The 19,075-nt window shown below is 38.7% G+C and overlaps 1 protein-coding gene and 1 long non-coding RNA gene across 4 annotated transcripts in view; both read left to right on the top strand.

The window, feature by feature from the left end:
• LOC102004620 overlaps positions 1-288 on the top strand; it is a 37,648-nt gene extending 37,360 nt beyond the window's left edge. For all 3 annotated transcript variants that reach the window (XR_001231443.1, XR_001231442.1, XR_001231444.1), the window contains exon 3: positions 123-288. This is a non-coding gene — a long non-coding RNA (uncharacterized LOC102004620). The remainder of the gene's footprint in view (positions 1-122) is intronic.
• Lnx2 (ligand of numb-protein X 2) overlaps positions 285-19,075 on the top strand; it is a 41,127-nt gene continuing 22,336 nt past the window's right edge. The window contains exons 1-3 of the mRNA XM_005406356.2: positions 285-326; positions 4,854-5,340; positions 17,839-18,092. Of these exons, the coding sequence (XP_005406413.1) occupies positions 4,931-5,340; positions 17,839-18,092 (664 nt within the window). The 5' untranslated portion in view covers positions 285-326; positions 4,854-4,930. The remainder of the gene's footprint in view (positions 327-4,853; positions 5,341-17,838; positions 18,093-19,075) is intronic.

Raw genomic sequence — 19,075 nt, 5'->3', positions numbered from 1 at the left:
AGGCAGGACCCTGGCAAGGTGATTGACTGGGTTAAGGGCATTATAGCTGACTAGGAGGTGGGGTCTTACGGGAAGAGGCTGCTCAGAGAAGGCTGACTTGGTAGGGTTTCTCTCTCCCACAGGCTCCTCCCGTCAGTCTCTGCTTCCTGTCTGCATGCCAGGAGCAGATTTCCTCAGGCATGCCCCCTGCCATGCTGACCTGCCCTGGAGTCAGCTGACTGTGGACTGAAGAATTAGCCAAGATAAACTTCTCCTTCCTTAAGTTGTGGGTGTTGGGTATTTCGTCCTAGCAACCGGAAAAGTGACTAAGACAACAAAACTATAAGGTAATGCCTCTTTTCTCACTATATTTTTTTTATTTGGGGGCCAGGAAACTTTCATAACAATGACACCTAATGAGTTTGTTGTTTTGCTACTAAATGAATATCTAAATGTTTAAGCTACTAGTATGATACATATGGACAGCTACAAACAAGATATTCGGGATCTCCAGTGATGTTTTTAACCAAGCTTTTTATTTTAAGATAATTATAGATGCACATACTACACAGGTACAAGAAGAGACAGCACAGAATTAGCACAGTAGCACAACAAGGACATTGACCTTAATGCAGTGGAGATGTAGAACATTTCCATTACCACAAGGACCCCTCAAATTACCCTTTATCCCCCCTTAACCTTAGGCAACCACTCCTCTATCATCTACTTCTATTATATTGTCATTTCAAAAAATTTATAGAGCTAGAGTAATATAGTGCGTAACCTTTTTCAGTCTGTTTTTGCTGGAGATCCACCAGGTCACTGTGTGCATCAACACCCCTTCCTTTTTGCTGCTAAATAGTATTCCACGGTATGGGTAGATCACAGTTTGTTTAACCTTTTCCTGTTAGGTGGGTTGCTCTTAGTTTCTGGCTGTTACAAATGAAGTTGCAATATACATTCATGTACAGGTTTTATGCCAGCATGAGTCTTAACTTCCCTGGAATAAATGTCCAGGAGCGCAGTTGCTGGATTCCATTTGCATGTTTTTTAAGAAAAACATGTCCAGAGTGGATAAAGAGATCCTGAGGTCAGACAGTCACTGCTTTATACTAAGGTAGCTATCAAATCTGGTTTGTGACCTAAACAATGGGAAATTTTTTTTGAGTTGATGATCAAATAAGGACATTTTTTCCAGGCTCCTGAAATCAGAAGGGTGTAATGCCTTATTCTGTTTGTACGTTACAGGGCATGGTCCAGTTTGTTGATTGCCCTGCAGTGCCACAAATAAATGCAGCTTTCTTCTACACGTTTATTAGTAACTTATACATTTCAGGCTCACTTATGAGCCTGAGAACAAGTTTTTTTAGACGTGCATAGTATGGGGCTGGGGATTTAGCTCAGCGGCAAAGCGCCTGCCTGGCAAGCGCAAGGTCGTGAGTTCGGTTCCCGGTACCGGAGAAAAACCAAAACCAAAAAAAAGAAGTGCATAGTATGTTCAAGAAATGAGAATACAGATGACAGAAAGGCAGTATGCTTCTCTTCAAAGAGAAGAGGGAACAGATAAACATACAGTGTAGAATTTGCTAAAATGGAGGTGGTATGCAAACATCCCCTCAGCGTGAGGAGCGGGAGCTGTGCCAAGCTTCAGAGGATGGAAGGAGTGAAGAGGAGTTTGCCAGGGTGGAAAGGAGAGGGAATTCTTAGATGCTGGCATTGATGAGTCAAAGGAACCACAGATGGTCCCCAGCTAGCCATACTTGGATGGTGTTTCTTAGCTCATCGTCTTTTTCCCTGAATCCCTTAGGCTAGGAACCGTGAAAACTCTAAGTCTGAGTCAGAAGCAACATCAAGAGAAATTTTCGGAATAATACGTAGTTTTGAAGTATGCACATGATGGGCAAAGAACTACAGGTCTTTCTGAAATCTTTGTAATGTACTAGGATATAGTTGTCCCATAAACCAGGAAGAACAGGTGCTGTGATCATAACGGGAGTTAAGTAGTAAACCGTGTCTTAAAAGTCCCATTCTTTAGCACTGGCTGTTTTTCAGTATATTATTGCAAAGACCTTATAATAATCGTAGCCAATATAATAGTTTCTTTCTCTTTACTGTTCCTGGACTATTGTTAAATAGATATGTAGCTTGTAAAAATATACATTATGCTACATTTTATCTCTGTATTTTGGGAAATGTTTGAGACTTATTTACTTGTATTTTAGTATGTTAAACTGTGCTCACAGACATTAAAAGTAATATCTAAAAATTACATACATTAAAAGTAATATCTCAAAATTACATACATTAAAAGTAATATCTCAAAATTACATACAAACCTGGGCATATTCTCTTCTCTACAGTCAATTTATTGTTTTGTTATTTTAGGGTTTTTTTGTTTTATTTTGTTTTGTTTTGGTTTTTTTTTTTTTTTTTTTTTTTTTGTTTTGTTTTTTTGAGACAGGGTCTCGCTATGCAGTTCAGGCCGGCCTTGAGCTCACTTTGTATGTAACCCAGGTTGGTCTCAAACTTGAAATGATCCTCCTGCCTCAGCCTCCTGAGTGCTAGGATTACAGGCGTGCACCACCACACCTAGCTGTTTTGTTACTTTTAAAGCAAAAAAGTACTGGATTTTTCTTTTTCCTTACTAGTTGTATGTTGTTTGGCTTTAGGTAAATCATAAAATCTATCTGAACTTTGTTTCCTTCCGTTTATTTTTTGTTTTGTTTTTATTTTTTATTAGTACATGTTTGGAATACGGAATGATCACATTCCTGAGGGAGACTTGGATCTTAATTCTTTTTTTAATCCCCTTTCCTCCTGCTGCATCTCTCCTGTTTATTCTTTATATTGACCCTTTGAGACAGCCACTGTTATTATCCCATTTTCCATCTGAGATGGAAACCGACACAAAGGAGTTTAGTAACAAGGCTAGTAAGCAGCCGTGCTAGGAGTTGGCCCTTCAGGTTAGGCTCTATTAACTGTTGTTAACTTTTCATTTAATGTTTGCTTCATGGCAGCCTAGAGGTATTTCAGGGAGGGAAATAATGCAGTTTTAGTTGGTATTTTAAATGGGAATGTGTTAATTTTCCTCATGAAACAATTTTGTGATAAAATGAAAAAGAACCAATGTTACTTAGAGTTTAGACTATAGCTAAAATTTAGTAGTCTTAAAATAACTGCTTTCTTAGTCATTATGTAGGAGGCTGGAAGTGCAGTGTATTTACTTAAGGAAAAGAAAAATTAGAGTAAGTACAAAACAGAGCAAGGATATGTGAATTTTCTTGCCAGGTGACTGGGAAACAAGAGTCAGTGGTCTCTGCATCAAAATACCTAGTTTAAAGAAATCTGTCTGCCGGGATACATGACTTCTTCACTCTCCTTAGTCTCACATACCTTGCACTAACATTTTAAAAGGTTATGTTCAAGTGAAGAACAATCCCCTTAATTTCCCAAATACGAGAAGTATTTCTTCTGCTGATGTTGTTACTGATAGGAGTTTAGATCACAGGTGCTGTTGCTATTTTGCTGTAGGTAGTTCTATTTAAAAACTCAATGTATCTAGGGTTAGGTCAAGCTGTCCTACCTGCATGCTCTCCCAGCCTCCCAAATTCACAATCAGTCTTATTAAATCTGTTAAGATGTTAATGTTGTTTTAAAAAATAAATACTTTAAATAAAGGAGAAAATACAGAGATGGGATTGGAGGAAAATGTTATTGTTGAAATCCAAATACTAGTAGCGTCACATGGTGTCCTGCTTTTCCTTTCTGGGCCAGGACCTGAGTTTCAGAGTTCCTCTGCCCCTAGTGTGCATTCTTTGTCCGAGATGCGTTAGCTGCTTCATGATTCCTGAAAGTGCCCTAGGACTTCTGAAGGAGTAGCTGATGCTCTTCTCTTGCCTGAGAGGTCCTGCTCCATTTGTTCCTGCATTGCTAATGCTTTCTGTCACAACTCAGCAGTCTGTTTTCCCCCTTTTGAAAATATTTCTGGCCACAAAGCCAAAGGTAGCTAAATGCCAGTTCTGCCAACTTTCCCATAGCCACATCAACCCTGTGAATAACTTTCTCAGCTTCCTTATTACATGGAGTTTTAGCAGCAGGTTTCTTAACTCTCCTCTCCCATCATATCCTGGCAGCTCTGTAAACATTTACAGAAGGGATAAAGAGCTGCTGCCTTTGCAATTGAGTTTTTTTACCCCTCAGTGCTTCAGCCTTGGGAAGGGTAGAAGCCCCTATGTGAGGGGCACATTTCCTGGAAGGCTTACACTAAATGGGAGAAGAATGTGAAGAGTCTTGTGTTGGTGAGGACACACACACACACAGAGCCTGTGTAAGCAAGACCAAATGAAAGTAGGGACATACAGTATGTTGAAATCTTACTCTTTCCCCATTCTGTACAGCAGAGGTCATTTTTATTAAACTCTGAGTTACCTTTGAGGCTACATTTTAAAGACACTGTCTTTGGTATAGTATTACAAATGCATAAGATCACTCAGCAGCACAGCCATAACTGGGATGACAAATGCAAATGTTACGTAATATTCCATAAATGGCACTATTTGTATACTGCAGAAGTTAATTGTCTGTAAAACTACTTTGGACAGTGAAGCATTTCAGTAAGAGATTTCACTTAGTAAGACAGATTATTTGTTTTTTATGTTATGTCTTTTCCTTTAAGCACACGTTCTTTTCTCACTGGGATCTTGACAGTGTAAACCATTCCTAGACCTATCTAGCAAATTAGTTTTTCTTTGTTGATGATTAATTTGTCTGACCTAAATTTTAATTTTTTTACCTAAAAAATTAACTAGCAGTAATATGTGGACACTTTAACTTGTCTTGATAGATACTAATTTTGTTTGTTTGTGTTTATCTAGAAAAAGAGACCTTGGCTGTAGTCAGATACATTCTGTCCATTAAAGGAAAGCAAACCTCTAACGTATGAGGATACAGAATGGGAACGACAAGTGATGAGATGGTGTCTGTGGAACAGACCTCCTCTTCGTCTTCCCTAAACCCCCTGTGCTTTGAATGTGGCCAGCAGCACTGGACCAGAGAAAACCACTTGTACAATTACCAGGATGAGGTGGATGATGACCTCGTCTGCCACATTTGCCTTCAGCCCCTATTGCAGCCCCTGGACACGCCCTGTGGACACACATTCTGCTACAAGTGCCTCCGAAACTTTTTACAAGAGAAAGATTTTTGTCCCTTGGACCGGAAAAGACTTCACTTCAAGTTGTGTAAGAAGTCCAGCATTCTAGTTCATAAACTCCTAGACAAATTACTAGTTTTATGTCCATTTTCTTCAGTGTGCCAAGATGTGATGCAGCGCTGTGATTTGGAGGCGCATCTTAAGAACAGGTAAGAAATACAGAAAAAAGAGTAACTAGATTTTATAAAAAGGTTCCTCAAATGAACAAATACTTAATTAAAAATACATCAAAGCACCAGTAAATAAACAGACAATTTGAATACAAAGGAGATGCAATAAACAAGTTACGTGGAACAGTATTTAATATGATTTATCGCAACTATAGTGATAAAGTACCATTTATTGGTTGGTTGTGGTCAGTTATAGTACAGGAGATGAAACCCAGGGCCTTTCCACTGAGCTACATCCTAAGCCCTCTTTATTTTTTGTCCAGATCTCACTAAGTTGCCCAGGTGGGACTCCCAATTTGCAAATCTCCTGTCTCTGCCTCCCAACGGCTGGAAATACAGGCCTGCACCTGGCCAAGGAAATACTGTTTTATACCCATTAATAGTTTTTGGGTCTATAATATGAAACAATTCAATAGGTGACAGAGTGTAATAGTAGACTTTTTAAAAGGCAACTTAGCGATTTTAAAACTATACAAGTAGATACCGTTTTGTCTAGTTACTAGCCAAAGGCAGTGGTGGTGAATCTGTGGCACACGTGGTACAGCAGGCTGTTTGTTGTCTCTGAAAGCTCTAAGAGGTTTGCCTTCACTGTCCTAAGGAAATAACCCAAAAGATGGAAAAACTGTATGTGAAGATGCTCACTGCAACATTCTACATAGTGTGAAAATTGGTATTGAAATAAGTACTTAAAAATAGGGAAATTTAAAAATATGGTGCATTAACTCAATGGGATAATATGCAGCCAATAAGAGTAATTTTGTTGGAAAACTAAACATGGAAATAAGTTGCATGATTTAATTTGCTAAGATTTTGTACAGTTAGGCTAGACTGAACAAGAAGTAGGCACTGTAACATTTAGTGAACATTTTCGTTCTAATAAGAGCTCTTGAAAAGGTTAAGTAATTCAGCTCACTGGTAAATTTTATAATTTGATTTTAGTAAAAGACTTGATCTTTAAAATTATGTAAACTCTTAAGAAGAGTTATGATATTTCTCAGTCTAGGATTACCCAAAATGGTAGAAATAAATGTATTGAACTGTATTGATTTTTAACTTCAGATAGCCCACTTGTGCAATATAAACCTGTGCTAATCTTGATTGCTATGAAAACAATGTGTGGGTATCATACTACATTTAGATAGAAAAATGTAAGTCTGGTATGGAGTGACGTTCTTACTCACAAAAGGTTACAGACTTGAAGGAGATTATTATCTCATCTAACCCCTTACCTTATCGTGAGGAAACTGAGTCACAAAGATTGAGAGCTGATGTGATGCTATACTTAGACTTAACTTTTAGTATTCTTACTTACATTCTAATACATCGTGCTGAATCTGCTAGCGGTCAAATCATGTACTCTGCTGCAGCCTGTAGTAGTCAGCTTCATAACACGTGAATACACACGTTCATTTTGTTTCTAGGTAGGGATAAAGACATTTCATAATACTCATTAGAAATAACTCAGATGTAGGAGAGAGGAAAAAAATGAGGTATTAAACTGTTAGAAACATAGGCTTGCAGAGAAACTGCTTAAATCTAAACTACGTTGTTGTCTAAAAGTTGGGGTTAAGAAAGAGTAGGGAAGGTAGATACTTGAAAATGCACGTAACGTAGATCTATATTTTGGGTATCTTCTATCACAAGCAGGCTTAGAATCTGAGCATGATGCAGAGACTTTCTGGAAAGTGGCAACAGAATTTGGAATATGCTCAACTCAATGAGGTGTAGTTATGAGTGAAAAATAATATAGGCTTCTTATTTCTCTCAGTAGAACTTATCTTTTAGAGTATAAAATTCTCTTGTTATCCTTTTATGAATTACCAGTTATGGGGTTTAGAAGAAACAAAGTCTAAATTCAGCACTTACTATTGTGAGACCAATGAGATAAATATTTCACACACTTTTAGTAATACTTATTTAATTAACATGCACAGGAGAATTTAATGTGCAGTTGAAAGACAGTACTAGTATTTTCTGCCAAGCCATTTATCATGGCATTGTAAAGATTGGGCATTTCAAACTCATTTCATTTACAGGCTGGTGAAGGCTAAGCAGTTATATCCTTTGAAAGTTGTTTTTCCAGGTGTGCTTGTTAAAATTTGGATTACTAGTAATTTCCAAAGCATCATAGGCCTATAATGCGAAAGTTACAATGAAAAGGCAGATGATTGGGAAAGGTGGTTAATTGTCTGATATAAACATCTGTATACATATACAAAACATTCAATTGTAGTATGATTTTTATGTCCTCCCTCAATATATATGATAGCAGTCTTACCTTTCCCTCATTTCAATTAAAATATTGAAATTCAAGTGGAAGTATTTATACCCAACACTCAACCCTAATTAACACAATTCTTTGTACATTTGTCCAACAGATACTTATTATCTACTGTGTGCAGCACACTGTTCTACCTGCTAAATAATCTTGGCAGGCTGGTAGCAAATTCAAATTCACTGCCAGGTTATAAGTCCCTTAAGGCCAGGCCCAGGTCCTTACCACTTTGTGGATTCACTTGCCCAAAGTTGACATTCATCTAATACTTGCCAAGTCAGTTGTTAACGTATATTTTGGTTACCCATTGCTAAGAAATTAGCCACTTTAGACAGTTACATAAAACAAGCATTTGATTCTGCTCATGGATTCTGTGAGTCAGAAGTTCAGACAGTACACAGGGGGGATGGCCTGTCTCTGCATTGCCAGGAGTTGCTGACAGGTAGAGACCCCAGCAGTTGGAACTAGAGTGTCTCCTTCCCAGATGGCTTATTCATGCACATGTCTAGCTTCTTTGTGGGGTGACTGGAAGTACAGGCTCAACCAGGATTTGTCAAAGAACCATACAGGTGGCCCTTCCAGCATGGTGGCCTCAGGGTATTTAAAGTTCTTACATGATGACTCACTGTTCAGGCGAACAAGAAAGAAGCTGCATGGCATGGTGTGATGTAACCTTGCAGTCACTTGGCATCTCTTCTGTTGTAACTACTCTGTTGGCAACACTTGTAGACGGAGCTGGGGATTTAGCTCAGTGGCACAGTGCTTGCCGGGCAAGCGCGAGGTCGCGAGGTCGATATCCGGTACCAGGAAAAAACCAAAAAAACCAAAACCAAACTGGAAACAGTTGTAGACCCACCTAGACCCAAGAAATTTCAACTTCTCCTTGTGATAAGAGTCACATACCCAACCAGCACCAACTAGTAGAATGATACTGTGAGGGGCAGAATAGAGCTGTGATTGTGGCATCTCTGTCCATGATCTTACTTGTTAGAAACTGCCAAGTTTCAGCTGTACATTACACTGAAATTTACAGAATCTGAGCACCAGCAACAACGAGTCATTGTACACAAGGCTATCACATGCCTTTGTCTTTGAATTTTTAGAGACTGGCAGTCTCCTAGGTATTGGTAGCCTGGTGTGGTGGTGCGCCCCTGTAATCCCTGCACTCGGGAGGCTGGGGCAGGAGGGTCGTTGGGAGTTTGGGGCCAGCCTGGGCTCCAAAGTGAGCTCAAGGCCAGCCTGAACTGCATAACAAGACCCTGTCTCAAAAAGACAAAAAAATAAAATTTTTTTTAAAAAGGTATTGGTAGAAATGGCATATTAACGTTAATTTACATAAATGTGATTTCAAGTGTGAGGTTGCCTTCCCAACTTGAATGACTTTTTTTTTCCTCTCTCCAGTACTGGAGTTTGAGTCCAGGGTCTTTGCAATGAGCTGCATCCCCAGCCCTTTTCTATTTTTATTTTGTAGTTTTGAAACAGGGTAACTTGTGATTCTCTCACCTCAGCCTCCGAGGCTGCTGGGGTGACAGGCATGTGCCACCACATCCAGCCTGAGTGACATTCTTCTAAAAATTTTGTTTGAGTTTGAGAAGAGCTGACATTTTCCTCCTATAGATAAAAGTAAAATATTTATGAAAGATGAATGTATTTTTCAGTAAAATTACTGCTAATAACTCACTATGCACTAGTAAGACACTAAAGAATTTTTAAAAAGCATAAGCAATATCCAGTTTTGAATGGAGAAACGAAGCCTTTGAAATATTCCGTATGTTGTACTTCTTGTGATGTTTTAATCATTATTTTGTGCAGTTCTGCCAGTCAACGTCAGTCACAGAAAATTCCTCCCACTTTCCTCTACCTCTCATCCCCAAACCACAGTTTATGGTAATTATAAATGTTAATTTTTGTTGTTGTTTATTTGTGCATTTGTGTTGTGCGTTATGGCAGGGTTTAGAATTTTTGAGAAAAACAACCATTGATGAACTAAAAAAAGGTCTCAACATGTAAAGACTTTTCACTAAAGATTTTCTATTATACTTTCCATTAGCTATTTTTTCATTTTCTATGTCCTTTGAAGGAAAAATAACTTTAATTTTTATGCAATCCAATTTATTTTCTCTTGGCTTGTGCTGTTATCTAAGAAACCATTGGCTAATTGAAGGTCATAAAGATTTACGCCTATATTTTCTTCTAAGAGTTTTATGATTTTACTTCCTACATTTAGGACATTGATGCATTTTGAGTTAACTATTATGGGAGAACATAATATGTATTAGTCAGTCCTTTAAATTTTATTGAGGTTTGTTTTTTTAAAAAATGGCTTACTACATGATTTATCCTGGCAAATGTTCCTTGTGTTCTTGAGATGAACATGTATTCTGCTATTCATGGGTGGAATGTTCTGTGGATGTCTGTTAGAGTTGCTCGTTTTATAGTGTTGTTAAAGTCTTTTTATTGTCTTTTTCGTATGTCTAGTTGTTCTACCCATTATTGAAAATGGAGTGTTGAAGCCTGCACTATTGTCGAATGGACTGTTTCTCACTTTAATGTCAGTGTATGTCAAGGCTCTGTTGATATGTTTGTGTTTATAACTATTAAATCTTCTTGATGGGTCGAGCTTTTCTTTTATCATTATAAAATGTTCTTTGTCACTAGAAAGAATTTTTGTCCTAAAATCTGTTTTCTTTGAGACTAGTATGCTCACCTAGCTCTCTTTGCTTAGTTTGTATTTGCATGATATATATTTTCCATATTTTACTTTTGTGCTATTCATGTCTTTAAATCTGAGTTACGATTTTTGTAGACAGTATGCAGTATAGTGGGATCATGTTTTGTTTTTTAACCCATCCTGCCAGTCGGTGTCTTTTAATCAGTGTATTGCATTTAATTACTGATAAGGTAAGATTCATGTCTCTATTTTGTTGTTTCTGTGTGTCTTACTTCTTTTTGTTTTTTAAAATCCTCTATGTCCTGTTTTTCTGTGAAGAGATTTTCTAATATGCCATTTTCATTTCCTTATCTTTTTTAAATTAAAATTACTTTCTTAGAGGTGATCCTGAGACTGCAATTAACATCTTAATTTATAAGAGCCTAGTTCAAATGAATACCAGCTTAATTTCACTAGTGGATTAGGGTCCTCCAGAGAAACAGAACCAATACGAAATTTATTATGAGGAATTCACTCAAGATTATAGAGTCTAAAAAGTCCCACAGTATGCTGTCTGCAAGCTGGGGACTTAGGAAAGTCAGTGGTGTAATTGCGTTTGAGTATGAAGGTCTGAGAGTCGGGCGAGCCGGTAATGTAAATCCCGATCTTAGGGTGGGAGAAGTTACAATGAGATGTCTGCCCTCAAGCCCTGAAGCAGGGAAAAGGTGGAGTCCTCTTTCCGCCGTTCAGGCCCTCAGTAGATTGAATGGTGCTCAGCACGTGAGAGCACGGTCTACTGTGTAGTTAACTGAGTCCACTGATTCAGTGCCGCTGTCATCTAGGAGCTCTCACACCTGCCCAGAAAGTGTTAATCTGGACAGTGTGTTCCTACTCCTATAAAATTACCCAGCACAAACAAAATACAAGAACTTTACATGTACCGTAGTGCAGTGCATAGATTTTGGTTAACAACCAGCTGCACATATAGCAGTGTTCTCCTAAGATTATAATAGAACTGAAAAATTACTGTTGTCTAGTGAAATAGCTGCTGTACCATCATAGTTTCACACTAATTACCATGTGTTTAGTGATGCTGGTGTAAACATCACCAAACTACATTGCCAGTCTTATACAAAAGTATACCATGTACGATTGTGTACAGTACTTAATAATGAATGGCTGTATTACTGCTTTATGTCCTGGCAGTATTTGTCATCATTATTCTAGCGTATACTCCTACTTATTAAAAAGAAAATCTACTCTAAAACCATATTCTGTGTATGCCAACAGCAGCCCATATATCTCATTGGCCGTGTCTCTTGATTGATCCAGAAGCCACCTCGGGTGATTAACCTGTACCATCTGGGGTTGTGTGGTGTTTGCATAATGACAAAAGCACTTAACGGTACATTGCTCAAACATTTCCCCATTGTTAAGTGACGTGTGATTGTATGTATTTCAGTTCTGTCCCCCTTCTTCTTTATATATTATATGCTCATTGACAAGGGATTATAATTGTTGCTTTATACCAGTGGTGGCAAGCCTATGGCACGCATGCCACAGTGGGCATTATCATTGAAAGCTCTAAAAGGTTCGTCATTAATCCTTTATGTAGCTGTCTTTTAAACCAGGTAGGAAAAAAGGTGCAAATAGAAGGGAGTACTTTATGCTGTCTTTTTATACTTACTTACCTTTGTTAGTCTTCTTTATTTCTCCACATGGATTCAAGTGACAACTGTCTAGTATCCTTTACAAGAACCTGAAGCATGTCTTTTAATTCTTTGGGGCAAGTTTGCTGGCCATAAGCTCTTCAGGATGCCTTAATTTCACCCTTAGTGTTGAAGTATAATTTTACCAGATATAGATGTGTTGGTTATTGTCTTTCTTGCTCTATTTAAAAAAAAATTTTTTTAATGTTAGAACTTTGTGTCATTCATTGCTATCTAACTGATAGTTTCTAAAGAGAAACGAGTAGGATCTTACTGAGGGTCTTTTCCATGTGTGGAATTGTTTTTCTCTTGCTGTTTTTTTTTTGTACCGGGAATTGAACTCAGGACATGGCGCTTGTCAGGCAGGTGCTGTGCCGCTGAGCTAGATCCCCTGTCTCTCTTGCTGTTTTTAAGATTCTTTGTCTTTGGCTCATCAGTTTGCTCATGAGGTATCTCTATGTGTGGATCCTGCTGCCTCCTGGTTCTCCCATGTGGAGTTTGTTAAGCCGCTCGGATATGGAGATGAGCAATTTTCATCAAATTTGGTGGTTTTGCACATTGTTTCCTCAAATACTCTTTCTGTTCCTTTTCCGTCTTATGAGACTCATGATAGGTGAGTAGGTAGGTAGGTAGATAGATAGGTAGACAGACAGACAGACAGACAGAGAGACAGACAAATACTCTTGGTGATGTTTCACTGGACCCTGAGGTTCCTTTTTTTTTAACTTCTTTTTCTCTTCCTAAGGCTGGATAGTTTCATTTAACTTATCTTCAAATTTGCTGACTCTTCTTCCTGTTCAGATCTGTTACTGAACTTCTCCAGTGAATTTTTTTCATTCACTGTACTTTTCACACTAAATTTCTATTCAGTTCTCTGTTATTGCTTGTATTTCTTTATTGATACTTTCTTTTCGGTGAAATGTAGTCTTATATTTTGCTTTAGATCTTGAGCATACTCAAAATTGTTGACTTGAGTTGTTATCTGATAAATCAATGTCCGCCTTTTCAGGGACAGTCTGGTGATTACTTTTTTCCTGGGTGTGGACCACACTTGGTTTTTTGAGCGTCTGTTAATGTTGTGTTTGGAAACTTTAGATAACAGATCTTAACAACTCTGGAAATTTTCTTCTTTCCCTCTTTAGCATTTATTTTTGCTTTGTCATTATTGTTTGCTCAGTGACTTTTTGAAGTAATTCTATAAAATTTTAGTTCAATGCTAAGCTAATGATTGAACAGAGGATTCCTTTAATCCCTGGAACCGGTGAATCTCACAGCCTTCCTGAAGGGCTGAGTGTGTACGAGGGGGCGCACCACACCATCAGCACTCAGAGCATAGACCACTCTGCTTTGGCCTTCATCTCCCCACATCACGGAGCTTCAGCATCGACCAGGCAGAGCTCAGTGCCTTCCTAGGTCTTCCCTGTGTGTGCACACAGCCCTGGATTTGCACGAACCTTTGTGGACATTCCATTCCCTAGCTGTTCTCAAACTTTGTCTCCCTCAGGCAGCTATAATCTTAAACAACTCTCTGTTTTTTTGTTTGTTTGTATGTTTCTTCAACAAATGTCCCCATGTGAACATGCTGACTTACAGCAGGCTATAAGTCAGACACCCCGTGAAGGTACTGGTTCCAGGGAACCAACAGACAGGTTGAGAGTGCTGACAGTTCTCTGAACATGTGGGGTTTGAAGGTGCTTTACTCAGCTTCTCTAGTGGCCACAAGATACTGGCTTTCCATGCCTGCGTTTCCAGTCTGCTGTGGCTCAGAGCAGTTATGATAGCAGCGGGGTACGTCCAAACGCCACAGCCTCTGTTCTTCCTGAGAACCTGCCACTTTTCTTAAGCACTTACCAGTCCTGTTAATTATATACAGGATGAACAAAAATTGTATTTTTTTTACTAATTTTTATAAGATAATATAATAGGAAATGTAAAAACAACAATTTTATCAAATTTGTTCTATATAAGAATCAACTGGTTGAGATAACATCTGCCCAAGCAGTGCTTGGGTTAGTCAGGTTGTAAACAAACGTGCTGCCCGGGTGAAGCTGGGGTAAACTGCTAGGAGGTTAAATGTTTACTTTGAACTGCTGTAATCCTTTGACTAATTGCTAGAGTTTAGAAATAGTTGTGATTTTTTTTCTGGTCTTTACATTGCTTATGTGGAGGAGAGGCTGCTCAGCTATCTTCAGTGTGCATTTTTATTGATTTTGTATGATATAGTGTGTTCTGTTATACCATACGTGTCCTGATATGAATTAGGTCAGATACAGTTGTTATCAGGGAAGTGATGTTGATATAGCAAAACTCATCTTAGTTCATATGTACATTTTTCCCATAAAGGAGGCTAAAATAATGGAAATAGATACATCGCCTTCAGCAGGAAAGAAAAAATTCTTCAATTTGATCTTTGCCTACTGCATGAGCCCTTCGGCTTTATTTTAAGAAAAGTTTAAAAACATCCCCCCCCTGGGGAAGTGCAGCCTCAGCCTTTGGCAGCCTCAGAGCTGCACTCATGGTCTGCACACATGCCTACCCTGATCTAATTAAATATTACATGCATTTCTGTTCTCTTCTGCTACACTGAGTTACCTGCTTAAATAAACCAAGTTGCCTCTTCCAGTACCGGTTACAGCTTGTGTTATTGCTCAGTGTTCCATTTGCAACGATGCATGGGATTTTGGTTTGGTTTGTTCATTTAATGATCACTAAGCCCTCGCAGCTCTAACATTCTATGATTATGTTTGTAGGAACAAGTCTGTAGAACAAATCCAATTTATGTTTTTGTAAGGCTTAAGGAAAAAAAATTCCACATCAGTGAATTTAGTATGGTAAAAAAGAAAAGGCCACAGACCTTTGAAATCTGACCAGAGTTTGTATGAATTTGGGCTGTACAATTAAATAGTTACGTGTATTGGCCTTGTTAGTGAAGCCTGAGAGTTTCCCACTTGTAAAAACAACTTAACAGATTGGTTATGAAGATACAGTGACATGATGTATATAGAAGTCATTTCACAGTGACTGGCTTAGAATGTGCACCCCACAAACACTGGGTTTTGGTGTTTGTTTGTTTGTTTGTTTTCCTTTCTCTCAGTTCCAGGAATTACAAACTTGAAAGATCATGGCTCTGAGCTCTCTGGTGATCATGCCCTTTCCTCTGTCCAAGCCTGCCCTGATCTACTCATTCCTAACAGTTCTTTTTAGTAACTTCATTATTATAAATGTTACATATTGTAAAACTCACATATTTAAAGTGTACAGTTTAATGGTTTTTAGTATAGTAACAATTTTATAACCATCATCACAATCTAATTTAGAACATTTCCACTGAATAAAACAGTGCCCATTAGCAACCATTCCCCATTACCACATGCTCAGATTTTGAATGTGCTGTTCTGACGCTCTTTTTCCTTTAAGTCATAATTTTAGTGTTTAGTTTTTGTAGAATGTATATGTTATGTTGACACAGTTGTTTTTATTATAGTCTAGGCTTTTGCCCCATCGACTGAAAATGCTCTTTCCCGGGCTACTGTGACCTGTGTGAATCAGCGTTCCGTTACTGTGACAAATACCATAAAGGAGGAAAGGTTTATTTTGGCTCATGGTTTCAGAGGTTTTGGCCCATGCTTGCTTGTCCCTGTTGCTTTGGGCCTGAAGTTGACACAGTATGTCATGGCAGGAACCTGTGGCAGAGGCCTGTTCAGTTCATGGCCAAGAAACAAAGAAATGGGAAGGATCTAGGGTCCCAGTATCCCCTTCATGAGCATGGCCCAATGACCTAACTTCCTCCCACCAGATGCCACCTCTTAAAAGGTTCCACCACCTTCTAGTAGAAGATCTGAAGATCAAGTCTTTAACACATGGACGTTTGGGGGGAATTTCAGATTCTAAGTACAGCACCTTCTATTTGCCGAATCAAACTGATACTTCTTAGTCTGTATCTTATTTGTTCCTTCTTTGGAAGTTATCTTATTGACCACTTTTTCTTTGTTGATACTCATATCTCCCTTGGTCAAGTTCAAATGAAGTCTTTCTCGCAGAATCTTCTTCTTTCTCCTCGTAGTTCTATCTTAGTCTATCAGGTAGCCCAAAGGTTCTATCTATAGCCTTTCCGCTGGCATGCTGGATGAGATCATTTTTACATGGTGTCATTTTTAATGTCTTTCCCATTCATGTTGGCAGTTTCCCACTCTTGTTAGCAGTCTGCTGATCTGTTGGGGATATAAGTTTTCTTGTTTCTTCACCTATCAACTTCAAAGTTAATTTATATGTTTAATAACTCTAAGATAGGCCTGCACTTATTTAGTCAGGGAGGGTGGAAGAGGTTAGGGCTGTTAGCTGATTCCCAGATGTTCACATTGTGTTTATATTTCCTTTTCATTTCCTATTCCTGATCTTATTTTTTTTTTTCCACTGAAGACTAGTTTTTGCCCACATGGATATTTGTGTATGATATGTTTTAGAAATGAGATCTTTATCTTTTCAGTCCCAATATTTTTATGGTCTAGTTTTTGTCTGAAAATTGTTTTTGTTTTTGGAGTAAAATACTGTAAAAATGGATTTCTAATGAAGTTGACAAAAATAACATTTTCCATTACCTAATTTTCAAAAATATTTGTCAGACCTTTGCCAGAACATGTGCTGTAGTGCTGCACAACAATGCAGAAAGTCAGTTGTCCCCCTTCTTAATGAGGTGCACAGAAACAAGACGTGACGAAGAAAATAACGGGAAGAATTTTGAGCAATCCTTTTTACAACTTGAAATATAAGATTTAAAGGTTTAGTTCTTGTGGGGGATCCTATTTTTATAGTTGGGGAGCTTTCAGTTTTAATTCAGTCAAATTCTGTGTTTCATGTTGTTAGAAGTGTTGGGTTTTTTAAAATATCGTCATTTAATGAAGGGCTGTAACAGCCTCTGGGCTAGGGCCACCCGCCCCTCCCAAGGGCAGAGCTAGCTCTTCTTCGCCAATCCTGTGTCTTCCTCTGGCTCTTTAAACTGGACAGTATGGGTCACTTTTTCCAGTCAAGGACAAGGAGCTGGCACCTGAACATCGCTCCTAGTATCTGTTATGTAAAGCTTTTATTTAAACGTTTCGTTGGTTATTAATTAAAACAACTACTCATGTGCTCTTCCTGTTCACTTAAATAAATAAAGTGAGCATGTTAACAGTTCTTTGTGCTTATGTTTTCCAAGTATATTTGGAATTTATTCTTCAACTCACAGTATATCTATAATGCCACTAGTGCAATTCTGATTTTACAGTGTAAGGGATATATTTTTGTCTGCTGTGTCTGTCAAAACTTATTTGGCCCCTTACTGTGCCTTACTAGAAGTTGTAAAGCTTCAGATGTACTGAGACCCACTAATGAATGAATGTGTAATGTGGCCACAGAGAGAGTAAGGCGGCCTTGTAGCTACTCCAGGTCTAAAGATGCACCGTTCATAGTGGAAGAAGACTGCTAATTGCCACTCCTTTGCTTGAGATATTTCACCTGTAAAAAGGGTGACATAATGCGATTCTCGGAATCATTCTTGCAGTACAGAAAGAGCTGTTGGGGTGTCTTCTGGTGACTATTGTAAACCTGAGTATTGTTTTTTGCTGAAGTATTCTTTGAGGTATTTACCAAATCACTGTACATGCCAATGGCTTTTTTTAATTTGCTGTGTAGAATGGTAAGAACGTAGTAGAGATTAGGGTAAGAGCTGATACTGCTTGTGAGTACTTCTAGGTTTTTTTGCATAGAAGCCATTGCTATTCTTGTTTTGAGATATAAGCTACTGATTCACACCCTCCTTTTTTTCCTTTTCAAATCATCCGGAAACTACTTGATACTCTTTATAGATGTCCCGGAGCCTCTCATCGGAGAGTTGCCCTGGAGAAAAGGAAATCTAGTAAAACTCAGACGGAGTGTGAAAATGAAAGTGGATCCACTGTAATCGATCCTCCAGGTACTTTGTCCCCTGAAACAGACTGTTCTGGGATGGGGACAGGCACAGTGCCCGCCGAGCGGAACTCAACATTAGCGTGTCTCCCGGTCTGTCCCGAGGAGCCTGGCCTGGACAACCCTGCCTTCGAGGAGAGCGCCGGAGCCGATGGTATGTGCAGTCCCCGCCCTTCTTGTATACCTCCTCTCTCTCCTGTTGCCCTCCTTCTCTGTAGTCCTCCAGCACGTACCTTTGTCCTCTTTTTAAAAACTGCGTTATTGAGATACTGTACCATGTCACCCTCTTCTGTACACAGTCTAGCAGTTGCATTTTAGAAATAAAACATAAGGTCTTACTGTGGAGGAAGGTGATCCATCCTCACCCCTTTTCTACTGAAGTCCGTGAATCACTAGTCATTCACGTGCTTCTTACTACAGTAGTCATGTGTATGTGCTTAGAAACTTGTTTTACTCTCAACGTACAAAATCAACATCATCAAGAACAACCAAAACAAAAATAGCTCCAGTTAAGTGCTTATTCTGTGTCAGATACTGTACTGAGAAACACATTCTGTGAACTAATTAATTAAATGCTTATAACAACTTTAACAGGTTTTCTTAAAAACATAAGAAAGCTGAAGCTTGAGATGAAATGATCAAGTTCATACAGCCAGCTGGTGACTGGAAATGCAGGCTGTATAACGTCATACTCGAGCAGCCACTGTTCTGTCTGCCCACCCTGCTGGGAAACAAACAGAACCTGTAGTTGTAGATCTTGGCTGTATGTTGGTAGTTGGCCCTAGGTATTTTTCAGAAATCATTTTCTCTTACAGACTATCAATTCCTTTAACATATTCAAATTTGTATTGCGATGGGTGTGACCCTTTTAATCTCCCGAGACTTAGTTCCAGATCCACCTCTTCTTAGGGGCTTGAGACGGCTACCTTCTCAGCACTTGGGAGTTTATATACCGAAGTTTGCATTCTGCTGTACAGCACTGTTCGTACTTGTTTGGGGTTCAGACTTTCTCTTATCGTATGGGGCAAGAACAAGATAACTTTCTGTTACTGTTCGTCAGGTCACTGAGTCATCCTACCGATCTGACCGTTGTGGTCATTATTAGTTACTTACAGACGACCTTTGGCATCTTTTTTT

This window comes from Chinchilla lanigera, unplaced genomic scaffold, assembly GCF_000276665.1.
Source record: "Chinchilla lanigera isolate Chin_1 unplaced genomic scaffold, ChiLan1.0 scaffold00096, whole genome shotgun sequence".
NCBI classification, from domain to species: Eukaryota; Metazoa; Chordata; class Mammalia; order Rodentia; family Chinchillidae; genus Chinchilla; species Chinchilla lanigera.
This window is presented reverse-complemented; position numbering and strand designations above follow the sequence as displayed.